The sequence below is a fragment of the Diorhabda sublineata genome, chromosome 1, assembly GCF_026230105.1.
Source record: "Diorhabda sublineata isolate icDioSubl1.1 chromosome 1, icDioSubl1.1, whole genome shotgun sequence".
Lineage (NCBI taxonomy): Eukaryota > Metazoa > Arthropoda > Insecta > Coleoptera > Chrysomelidae > Diorhabda > Diorhabda sublineata.
In genome coordinates this window covers 13,238,977-13,251,304 of record NC_079474.1, presented here as the reverse complement: position 1 = coordinate 13,251,304, position 12,328 = coordinate 13,238,977, and the positions used below count along the sequence as shown (strand labels likewise).

Below are 12,328 nucleotides of genomic sequence, written 5' to 3'. Positions count from 1 at the left end.
TGAACAAAAAAATATCTAAACTATGTTTATAGTCGAAGAAATTGCGTATAAATAGATAATTTTTTTTTCATTCGAAAGTGAAATCGGTAATTGACACACCAACGAACATATTTTTTGTTTCACTTTTAGCGAGACTGCGGAATATGAAAGTGACAGTGTTTTCAAGTGTGTTACTATGTTGTCTATTAGGTAATGTAATTCAATAGTTAAATAAATAAATATTGTTCAGAATATGTCACTATAAAAGTATTACAAATAATAAATTGAATATTTTGTATCAACTTGAATAAAAACATCGCTCTCTATTCATCAAATTATATTTAATTCAATACTATGTACATAAAATTCTATTCAAATCATCTAGAAGCTATTAGATTTCAATTTATAGCTGTTGAGAGATGAAATTGAGGCGCTATCTATAATTCCACCTACAAACCAAATATGGTAATAAAACAAATCATACACTACAGACTCTTCATTCGACTAGATTTCTACATATGATTTTTATACTTAGTTCTAGCTTACCTTAATAGATAGCGCAATTGCATTTTCTTTAATTTTCATAGTAAATAACGAGAATAAATTAGATCCCCATTAATATTAGCTTAAATAAAGTGAAATTGACGAAGCCATTATTATTTATGTGACTTTAAATCATTTAAAACCGTTTTTACATTTGAATACATTTTATTTATTAGTTATAACCTTAATCTTAATAGATAACGAAACTGCGTTTTCTTTAATTTTTATTGTGAATAACGAGAATCAATTCGATTCCTGTTGATTGGATTTTAAATAAAGTGAATTTTGAGCATACCATCGTTATTTATGTGGATCAAAATTGTTTAAATCTTTTAGTGCACTCGATTATTTGAGAAAAACTCATTAGTTCTAGCTTATTTTAATAGATGACGCAAATGTTTTTTTTCAATTTTAATTGTAAACAACGAGGATCAATTTGAGTTCTATCGATTGTAAAATGAATGAAGTAAATTTTAACGAAACCATTGCTATTTTTTTTATTTAAAATCATTTAATACCGTTGGTGTACTTTGTTAATTGAAAAGTAGATTACTACATCGTATATATTAGTACTGACCTATCTTAAGAGATGACGCAACTGAGCTTTATATAGTTTTAATCATAAACAAAGAAGATCCCATTGATTGAATCAAATTAAAGTAAATTTTAATTAAGTATTTATTATTACTATGACTTGAAATCATATAGAGCCGTTATTACATTCAATTGATTGAGATTACTACATTTTATTTATTAGTTCTAATCAATCATACGAGATGGAGATATAGTATCATATATAATTTCAATTTTATGTGCAATATAATGAATTGAAGTAGCAATTAATATTCTCCTAAGTGTCATAAAATAAGAATATTATATCTAATGGATAATACAATACAATACAATAAATTATCAAACATAATTTCTTTTAAGAATTCTAATCAATCGCAAGAGATGGCGTAACTGCGTAATATGTTACTGAATACTCCAGTAGGTGTCAGTGTGATATATTTTTTCATAAATTCTTATAAATGTTTTTCAAAATTTATTTCGATTTACAAGTGATTTATTGGATTATTATCGTGTTATTAAAAACTGATTATCTTAAATCCGATAATTTCTTCTAGGTTGCGACACTTTGATTGTCCCAGATGAGATACCATCTTTACTATCAGTTGTTTACTCAAATATTCCAACTGTAAAAAAAGGTAACTATATTTTGTTTTTATTTGGAGCTATTTTCGATCTTCGTAGTTTTATAGTAGATACAAGACGGATCTTTTTGTGAATTTTTTTATATATATATCAATTAAGAATACAAAACTTTTCATCAAATTTACTTATTTATGAGATATTTTGGTCAAAATAGCATTGAAAATTGCGTGTTTTTCTTTACAACGTTTTTGATATATTCTCAAATTGCAATCAAGAAACTATTTCTTTTTATGCATAATCTCGAATATCTTATTCTAATTAAGTTTTTATGTTAAAAAATAGATCCTACAAGTACTATAAGAATTGTTTCAATGTAGGTACCGATTCTAGGATAGGTTGGGGATTCAAACTAGGTAACAGAGCCGATTTTCAAGTACTGGTAGAATTAGGACCGCAGACTTACACTCAACCAATTCAAAATCAAAACCCTAAGGAAAATACCAACAAAAGGAACACTTTAGAAACTTTGGCTGACACCTTGTATGCCCAAAACAATGAATTGAAGAGGTTGAAAGCTCAAATTCAAAACGAAGAAGCTTCAATACCCGTGAAGAATGAAGAGAATAAGGTAATTCATTTTAACCACTGACAAATTACTTTCCAAGCATAATAATAATAATTAGATTCAATCAAGTCTGTCATTTATATAATCCTTAGGCGAAAAACATTTTTTAATAATAATTTTTCAGTCTATTGATAACATCACTGGTTCCGAAGCTGCTGATTGGCTGAAACGTTGGAGTGCATCGGCCGAAAAAACATCTGATTACGTCTCTGTTGGAGTAAAACCTGGTTTAGGTATTGGGGAAATTGATGCGAAATCTGTTATTCCAGAAGATGAGGACGATAAACTAAGGAACAATGCAACAGAAATGCAAAACAAACATTCAACGCAAAAATGAAAAAACACGTCAAATGAAGATGGATTAAAAATTATTAAAATGGATAAATAATTTAATTTCACTATGTTATAATGTTTATATTAAATTATTAGAAATATATAATACATATATACATGTTAATTTTATTCAAAGTAAAATATTCCCTAATTATTAAAACTTTGAATTTTTTATCAATCAATATATTATGAATTTACGAAAGCCGGTCCTGTTTGATTCTTATATCGTTAGCTTCTAATCGCGTTCGACTAACGCCGAATATTGTCGCGTCTGGCAACAGTAATTTCAACTATAAGCATTTTGAAAAATAAAAAAGAAAACAGTCTTTAGAAAAAGTTATCTACCTGCTCAATATAAATTTTGACTTACCTGTTTGTATTTATTAAAAAATACCATTGAGAAATTGAACTCTTATTGTTTTCATTGTATTTCTGCCGCCTATTGTTACATTTTGAACAATGTTGTCATATCGTTAAAAATCAATCGGGTTTGAAGAATTGACTCCATAAGAGCTTTTTCTTAAAATGTATAACAACAAATTATTAAGTATTAGAAGAAAATTATCAAATTTTCCAATATTTCTATATATTAACTACAATTAGTATTTTTTAAAATCATACATTGATAAAGCTTTTTATTACTTTGTCAAATCAAATAAATTATAATGTTATGTAAACGTATTTACAATTTAAATTTAGTATCAACATTAATTTGATATAAGAAAAATATTTATAAATCACCTTTATTTTCGTCTTATAATTTATAAAATTAGATTAATCCCAGTTTATTAAGTCTGACAACGCCGCGTTAAATAGACAGATCAGTTAAATATCCAATATGGCGATATCTCTGTTTTTGTGTTGTGTAGTGTTGATGTGATTGTAGTATTTTAATAAGACTTTTTGAGGTTTTAACCACAGATAAAATATAAACCATCAAATGGTAAGTGTAAATAAAGATAATTTTCTTTTTTTTAATTCACAAATTTTACCTTCACGCCAATCCAATTAGTGAGGTTAAACATTGAAAAATCAATGTTATTAGGTTAGGATACAAATGATTTATCACTTTATTGTTTGTTACTGTTTTAAATTTTATAACTGTTGATGATGAATAATACATTATCACGTTTTTTTGTTCAAATAGAATACAAAAAGGTTTTAATTTGAATAATAAAAAAGTAATTATAACAGGAGGAAATGGAAGATTTTTTTTGAATAGATCAACATATGAAAATAAAACATGTTTGTTTACCTTTATACAAAAATCAATAAATTACTTAATTAAAGGGCTCTAACCCCTCGAGCCCTACCTTTAACTTGCATGTTAATATGTGTTTTAATCTAGGGGAGACTTTATGTTCTAAGTAAACTATAAAAACTTATTTTCTTATCATATATACGATATATGTTTTTCAAAATATTCATTTTTTTGCCTGTCATGCTGTATATGTTTCGTTATTATTTATTATCAGAAATAATTTGTATAAAGCAAGTTTTTGTATAATCCAAAATGATGATAGAAAATTTTTATATTTTGTTTAAATTATGATGTCAAATGAAAGCAATTTATTGTAAATTAAGTATGAGATATAAGTAAATTGCAAAGAAGATACACGTAAATTATTGATAAAAAATATACAGGGTTTATTGAAATTATGTAATACTACATACATAGAAATCTCAACATGATATAACATACAGGATGATTTATTTAAAAAGCAAAATTTATTGTATTTGTTAATGAGGAATCTATAGTAAAACAGTTTTATCAATAAATCATACCACTTGATACCAATAATCATATTTTCTTGGAATCTCTTTGTATAATGTATGTTCCTTTGTGAGTTATTTATGCATTAATATGGTAATAATGACGGAAATGACCTTCAGAAAAGACAACAGAGAAATCTGTGTCTATTTCTTGAGAACAATACGTAAACTAGACAACCATTGTGTCAGGCAGTCTAACGTTAGATTTATTTCTATTATACAGGGTAATGCAATTCGAATACTAAATGTTTGAAGTGTATATTATTAGTACTACACTGAAGGACCTATACTAAGAGAGGAATATATTTCTCAACACCAGTTTAAGTGATAACTACCATTTCGTGACGGATATTTTCTTTTAATCGTGCCAGGGAAGTCGCTATATTAGCGTAAACTTTAGATTTGGCCTAACCCCACAGGAAAAAGTCCATAGGTGTTAAATCGAGATTTATGTCACCTCTTCTGGAGATCAATTTGTCAGAAAAATATCACGATTTCGTCGCAGAGATCTATTGGACGTGTGTGAAGTTACTTCTTCATGCTGGAACGATTTTCTTTGGTTTTGCAGTTCATACATCTGGCACAAAACTTTTGAATTCACTGTAACAGTGTGTTCCCTTTCAAAAAAGTGCTCACAACGCAACCCATACGGTCATTTCAGGCGAATGCAGGGTTTTCTGCTGTTTTAGATTGGCTACACTCCAGTAGCTGCCATTTCTCGAAATCATGATGTTGGTAAACGTTGGAATGCGTTAAATTGATTAGTTTACGCAGTCAAACCTCTCACCAACATCCTGAGGCTTAAATATTTGCACGAAGTGGATTTTGTAGCCCCAAATCGTTTCATAGCGACTAAATTCCCAAGTGCCAATTTTTTATCGTATTAATGACTTTTTAATCTATTTTTCAATTATTTTGATGTTTGTCCTATATAAATAGCATCACAATTACAACGAAAAATTTCATATACGACGATTTGACCATGAAAATGTTGGCATCTTTTCAATATTGATGCTGCCATAGTATAGAAATATTTTTTTTGATATGGGGTGAGCAAATATTTTAGAATTATTCATACTGGATTCTGTTTTAACGATTAAAATAATGTTTTTGTTATTATACGGTTAGTTATTGTTGTTTTTTAACGTATTGATGACTTTTAATCTATTTTCCAAGGATTGTGATGTTTGTCCTATATAAAAAGTATCATTATTTAATATGGATACTTCCATTGGCGAGGAATTAATTGTGTTCACGAATTTTGTAGCCAGTAGATAAAAAAATATTAGAAATTCAGTTTTTTCGCTTAAACAATTCGGGCAAGGCCTACACTGACTTGATTCAATGCAGAATTTTCGTGGATTAATTCGAATCGTTATTATTATAGTCCAACCCAGTTGAAAAGGTTTGCTAACCATAATTAGCTACTTACATAAATCATATCTAGCGAATAACCTATGTGGAATGAAAAGGGCTAGGCAGAGGCAAGTAGTCAAGGCCAAGATATGAAATTTCTACAAAAAATTTAGTTCTATATTTGGATATAAACGGCTTTCTCGATTTTTTGCGTTAATTTACTAGTTACAGTATCATTTGCTACCGCATTTCTAAGTTCGTACCAAATATAGAAACATGCCAACTTATACTGATTGTTTATACATGGTGTCAATTTGAAAACGTCTACAGGGTGTTTAAGAAAAGTTTTACCTCGAGTATTTTTATATGAAATTACATTTGTATGAAAAGCTGACGAATATGCAGGCATTCCCAAAGGGGAAATTTTGAAAATTTCATTTATCAATTGAGATTTAAATTTATATAAAGAAAACTGTTTTCGTTATTAAGTAAATACAGACAAAAATTGAGATTCAATTGAACATATTTTTCACGCGGAAAAATAACGAAAAAAAAACCGATGAAAATTTACAAAAATATTAATTCTCCATCCCGTGGAATGATTTGTGTTCTTTTTGTACAAGTATCATTTTTTCGGAACAGTGTTTTGGGTTTCCGAAGGCGTAAACTTGCGCGTAATTTAAAAATTTCACTGAATTAGAAACAAAATTATATTGAATTTGAACATACTCGTTCTCTTATAGGAATTCACTTTTTGTTGCATGTCGTTAATCTCATTAATCACGTAACTCAGTTCAAAGTTGTTACAAAAATTAATAATCTCACGATTAGGTCATTATGTATTGATAAAATTAACTGCTACAAGGAGACGATAAGAATATATTTATTTTTTTTTATCTAATTCGTCGTCAACGTATCACCATAAAAATATACAAGGTCATGACGAAAAACGTCATCGTAATTCAATACTTATTGGATACGAGGGTTGTACTGAAGTTTTTAGATATGGCGACACCGATGTGAATATGTCAAATCTGACATTGACATTAACTCGATTCGGCTGTTGGTGATAAAGCAACATCTCGAGCGACTGTGTCGTGGTTTTCCAAATTGAATCGTTGTCGCACCTCGCTACAGGATGAAAAAAATAAATTGATCTTGAATTGAAATTGATTTTGAAAAACAACAAATCCGCATACAATTAAAAATATTTGTTTTTATTTGTCTTCATGGAAACTTAAGTAGAAACCCTCGTATTCTATGTGTTTTTGGTTATTCCGTATCTGTTTTACACGCCCTTCTAAACTCATTTATCTAATTTAGTTTTATAATTTGATTGGTGTTGAATCTGTGATACCATCTGCCCTTTCAGACTGTTAACAACAGGAACCAGATCAAACCAATTAATTGAACTTAATGTGTGATTTATGTTTGTGGATATAGGGTGTGTTCATCGAACGTCACAAAAATCGCAAGAAATGCGTCTACAGTTTAATTTTATATGTAAAAAAGTAAATAAATACTTTCTTACAACCAAAATTGGATATAACTTAGTCCTTTTGGAATGATAGAAAATGAGAAAGCAAAATCATTTCGACGCTTGGTACGGGGAACCTTTAAGGGTCTAATTAGGGCTCCTTTCATCCATATTATTTGTAATGGCTGAATCTGCGACGTTATGGAATGAATAGTACTGAAAAATCTTTTTCTAGAAATAATTTTGTTGTTCTAAAATTTTTCCGTAGATTTTAAATATTTAATTTAAAATAAAATTCGAAATAAATTTAATTTAATAAGATTTAAATTGCAATATTGATGAGGTCGTTATATTTATATGTAAATGGGGCGATTCCAAATGACTTTTTAACGATTTTCCTAAATATTTTTGAAGAAAAAAGGTAACTTTTACCCCACAAGATGACTTGTGACAAAATTACAGCTTAGAATACATGAAAGATGACACAAGTAGCTGTTTTATGCCGCAGGTGACATATGACAGCTTTGAACACTTTCGCTTAAGAACCGGCTTAATTTTAATTCTTATATAAACGACATATTCTATTTTTTTCTTTGTTATTCTATAATAATATTTTGAATCTATTTAACTCGATTTTACAAATTTGAAAAAAAGCACCACGTATCTCTTGCTACTCAACTTTGGACTCTGATAATGTCGTTTGTCTTGCTATTCAACTTTAGACTGCAAGAAAACGACGTCTCTGTTGTTACTTTACCTTTAAACACCAAGAACACGACGTCTTTGTTGCTACGTAACTTCGTACTCCAAAAAAACGTCGTCTCTCTTGCTATTTAATCTTGAGACTCCTAAAAGATGACGTCTCTATTGCTGTTTAACATTTAAACTCCAAGAAGACTACGTCTCTTTTAGTTTTAAACGTTGGATTCCAAGAAGACGACGTATATTGCTATTCAACTTTGGAATCCAAGAAGACGATGTCTCTCTTGCTATCTAACCTTGAGACTCCTAAAAGACAACGTCTCTATTGCTGTTTAACCTTAAGACTCCTAAAAGACGACGTCTCTATTGCTGTTTAACCTTAAGACTCCTAAAAGACGACGTCTTTATTGCTGTTTAACCTTGAGACTCCTAAAAGACGACGTCTCTATTGCTGTTTAACATTTAAACTCCAAGAAGACTACGTCTCTTTTAGTTTTAAACGTTGGATTCCAAGAAGACGACGTATATTGCTATTCAACTTTGGAATCCAAGGAGACGACGTCTCTCTTGCTATCTAACCTTGAGACTCCTAAAAGACGACGTCTCTATTGCTGTTTAACCTTAAGACTCCTAAAAGACGACGTCTCTATTGCTGTTTAACATTTAAACTCCAAGAAGACTACGTCTCTTTTAGTTTTAAACGTTGGATTCCAAGAAGACGACGTATATTGCTATTCAACTTTGGAATCCAAGAAGACGACGTCTCTCTTGCTATCTAACCTTGAGACTCCTAAAAGACGACGTCTCTATTGCTGTTTAACCTTGAGACTCCTAAAAGACGACGTCTCTATTGCTGTTTAACCTTGAGACTCCTAAAAGACGACGTCTCTATTGCTGTTTAACATTTAAACTCCAAGAAGACGACGTCTCTTTTAGTTTTCAACGTTGGACTCCAAGAAGACGACGTATATTGCTATTCAACTTTGGAATCCAAGAAGACGACGTCTCTCTTGCTATCTAACCTTGAGACTCCTAAAAGACAACGTCTCTATTGCTGTTTAACCTTGAGACTCCTAAAAGACGACGTCTCTATTGCTGTTTAACATTTAAACTCCAAGAAGACTACGTCTCTTTTAGTTTTAAACGTTGGATTCCAAGAAAACGACGTATATTGCTATTCAACTTTGGAATCCAAGGAGACGACGTCTCTCTTGCTATCTAACCTTGAGACTCCTAAAAGACGACGTCTCTATTGCTGTTTAACCTTAAGACTCCTAAAAGACGACGTCTCTATTGCTGTTTAACATTTAAACTCCAAGAAGACTACGTCTCTTTTAGTTTTAAACGTTGGATTCCAAGAAGACGACGTATATTGCTATTCAACTTTGGAATCCAAGGAGACGACGTCTCTCTTGCTATCTAACCTTGAGACTCCTAAAAGACGACGTCTCTATTGCTGTTTAACCTTAAGACTCCTAAAAGACGACGTCTCTATTGCTGTTTAACATTTAAACTCCAAGAAGACTACGTCTCTTTTAGTTTTAAACGTTGGATTCCAAGAAGACGACGTATATTGCTATTCAACTTTGGAATCCAAGAAGACGACGTCTCTCTTGCTATCTAACCTTGAGACTCCTAAAAGACGACGTCTCTATTGCTGTTTAACCTTGAGACTCCTAAAAGACGACGTCTCTATTGCTGTTTAACCTTGAGACTCCTAAAAGACGACGTCTCTATTGCTGTTTAACATTTAAACTCCAAGAAGACGACGTCTCTTTTAGTTTTCAACGTTGGACTCCAAGAAGACGACGTATATTGCTATTCAACTTTGGAATCCAAGAAGACGACGTCTCTCTTGCTATCTAACCTTGAGACTCCTAAAAGACAACGTCTCTATTGCTGTTTAACCTTGAGACTCCTAAAAGACGACGTCTCTATTGCTGTTTAACCTTGAGACTCCTAAAAGACGACGTCTCTATTGCTGTTTAACCTTGAGACTCCTAAAAGACGACGTCTCTATTGCTGTTTAACATTTAAACTCCAAGAAGACTACGTCTCTTTTAGTTTTAAACGTTGGATTCCAAGAAAACGACGTATATTGCTATTCAACTTTGGAATCCAAGGAGACGACGTCTCTCTTGCTATCTAACCTTGGGACTCCTAAAAGACGACGTCTCTATTGCTGTTTAACCTTGAGACTCCTAAAAGACGACGTCTCTATTGCTGTTTAACATTTAAACTCCAAGAAGACTACGTCTCTTTTAGTTTTAAACGTTGGATTCCAAGAAAACGACGTATATTGCTATTCAACTTTGGAATCCAAGGAGACGACGTCTCTCTTGCTATCTAACCTTGAGACTCCTAAAAGACGACGTCTCTATTGCTGTTTAACCTTGAGACTCCTAAAAGACGACGTCTCTATTGCTGTTTAACATTTAAACTCCAAGAAGACTACGTCTCTTTTAGTTTTAAACGTTGGATTCCAGAAAACGACGTATATTGCTATTCAACTTTGGAATCCAAGGAGACGACGTCTCTCTTGCTATCTAACCTTGAGACTCCTAAAAGACGACGTCTCTATTGCTGTTTAACCTTGAGACTCCTAAAAGACGACGTCTCTATTGCTGTTTAACATTTAAACTCCAAGAAGACTACGTCTCTTTTAGTTTTAAACGTTGGATTCCAAGAAAACGACGTATATTGCTATTCAACTTTGGAATCCAAGGAGACGACGTCTCTCTTGCTATCTAACCTTGAGACTCCTAAAAGACGACGTCTTTATTGCTGTTTAACCTTGAGACTCCTAAAAGACGACGTCTCTATTGCTGTTTAACATTTAAACTCCAAGAAGACTACGTCTCTTTTAGTTTTAAACGTTGGATTCCAAGAAGACGACGTATATTGCTATTCAACTTTGGAATCCAAGGAGACGACGTCTCTCTTGCTATCTAACCTTGAGACTCCTAAAAGACGACGTCTCTATTGCTGTTTAACCTTAAGACTCCTAAAAGACGACGTCTCTATTGCTGTTTAACATTTAAACTCCAAGAAGACTACGTCTCTTTTAGTTTTAAACGTTGGATTCCAAGAAGACGACGTATATTGCTATTCAACTTTGGAATCCAAGAAGACGACGTCTCTCTTGCTATCTAACCTTGAGACTCCTAAAAGACAACGTCTCTATTGCTGTTTAACATTTAAACTCCAAGAAGACTACGTCTCTTTTAGTTTTAAACGTTGGATTCCAAGAAGACGACGTATATTGCTATTCAACTTTGGAATCCAAGAAGACGACGTCTCTCTTGCTATCTAACCTTGAGACTCCTAAAAGACAACGTCTCTATTGCTGTTTAACCTTGAGACTCCTAAAAGACGACGTCTCTATTGCTGTTTAACATTTAAACTCCAAGAAGACTACGTCTCTTTTAGTTTTAAACGTTGGATTCCAAGAAGACGACGTATATTGCTATTCAACTTTGGAATCCAAGGAGACGACGTCTCTCTTGCTATCTAACCTTGAGACTCCTAAAAGACGACGTCTTTATTGCTGTTTAACCTTGAGACTCCTAAAAGACGACGTCTCTATTGCTGTTTAACATTTAAACTCCAAGAAGACTACGTCTCTTTTAGTTTTAAACGTTTGATTCCAAGAAGACGACGTCTCTCTTGCTATCTAACCTTGAGACTCCTAAAAGACAACGTCTCTATTGCTGTTTAACCTTGAGACTCCTAAAAGACGACGTCTCTATTGCTGTTTAACATTTAAACTCCAAGAAGACTACGTCTCTTTTAGTTTTAAACGTTGGATTCCAAGAAGACGACGTCTCTCTTGCTATCTAACCTTGAGACTCCTAAAAGACAACGTCTCTATTGCTGTTTAACCTTGAGACTCCTAAAAGACGACGTCTCTATTGCTGTTTAACATTTAAACTCCAAGAAGACTACGTCTCTTTTAGTTTTAAACGTTGGATTCCAAGAAGACGACGTCTCTCTTGCTATCTAACCTTGAGACTCCTAAAAGACAACGTCTCTATTGCTGATTAACCTTGAGACTCCTAAAAGACGACGTCTCTATTGCTGTTTAACATTTAAACTCCAAGAAGACTACGTCTCTTTTAGTTTTAAACGTTGGATTCCAAGAAGACGACGTATATTGCTATTCAACTTTGGAATCCAAGGAGACGACGTCTCTCTTGCTATCTAACCTTGAGACTCCTAAAAGACGACGTCTTTATTGCTGTTTAACCTTGAGACTCCTAAAAGACGACGTCTCTATTGCTGTTTAACATTTAAACTCCAAGAAGACTACGTCTCTTTTAGTTTTAAACGTTTGATTCCAAGAAGACGACGTCTCTCTTGCTATCTAACCTTGAGACTCCTAAAAG

The 12,328-nt window shown here is 32.1% G+C and overlaps 2 protein-coding genes across 6 annotated transcripts in view; both read left to right on the top strand.

Annotated features, from left to right (window-relative positions):
- LOC130445144 (uncharacterized) lies at positions 1–2,657 on the top strand. Its single transcript, XM_056780670.1, has 4 exons — positions 1–189; positions 1,650–1,730; positions 2,055–2,305; positions 2,427–2,657. Exons 1-4 carry the CDS (start codon positions 144–146, stop codon positions 2,637–2,639), a joined length of 591 nt encoding a protein of 196 aa, XP_056636648.1. The 5' UTR covers positions 1–143; the 3' UTR covers positions 2,640–2,657.
- Positions 2,658–3,350: 693 nt separating this feature from the next.
- Positions 3,351–12,328, top strand: part of LOC130440776 (mitogen-activated protein kinase-binding protein 1) — an 86,540-nt gene continuing 77,562 nt past the window's right edge. For 3 of the 5 annotated variants that reach the window (XM_056774170.1, XM_056774154.1, XM_056774130.1), the window contains exon 1: positions 3,351–3,578. The gene's annotated coding sequence lies outside the window, so the exon portion shown is untranslated. The remainder of the gene's footprint in view (positions 3,579–12,328) is intronic. The other 2 variants (XM_056774161.1, XM_056774105.1) reach the window with 1 other exon arrangement.

Bases quoted from the DNA above. Each gene is read 5' to 3' on its own strand.
- LOC130445144 (XM_056780670.1), top strand. From the start codon at position 144: ATGAAAGTGACAGTGTTTTCAAGTGTGTTACTATGTTGTCTATTAG. The intron at 190-1,649 runs GTAATGTAATTC...AATTTCTTCTAG, and splicing joins GTTACTATGTTGTCTATTAG to GTTGCGACACTTTGATTGTC. The intron at 1,731-2,054 runs GTAACTATATTT...GTTTCAATGTAG, and splicing joins TATTCCAACTGTAAAAAAAG to GTACCGATTCTAGGATAGGT.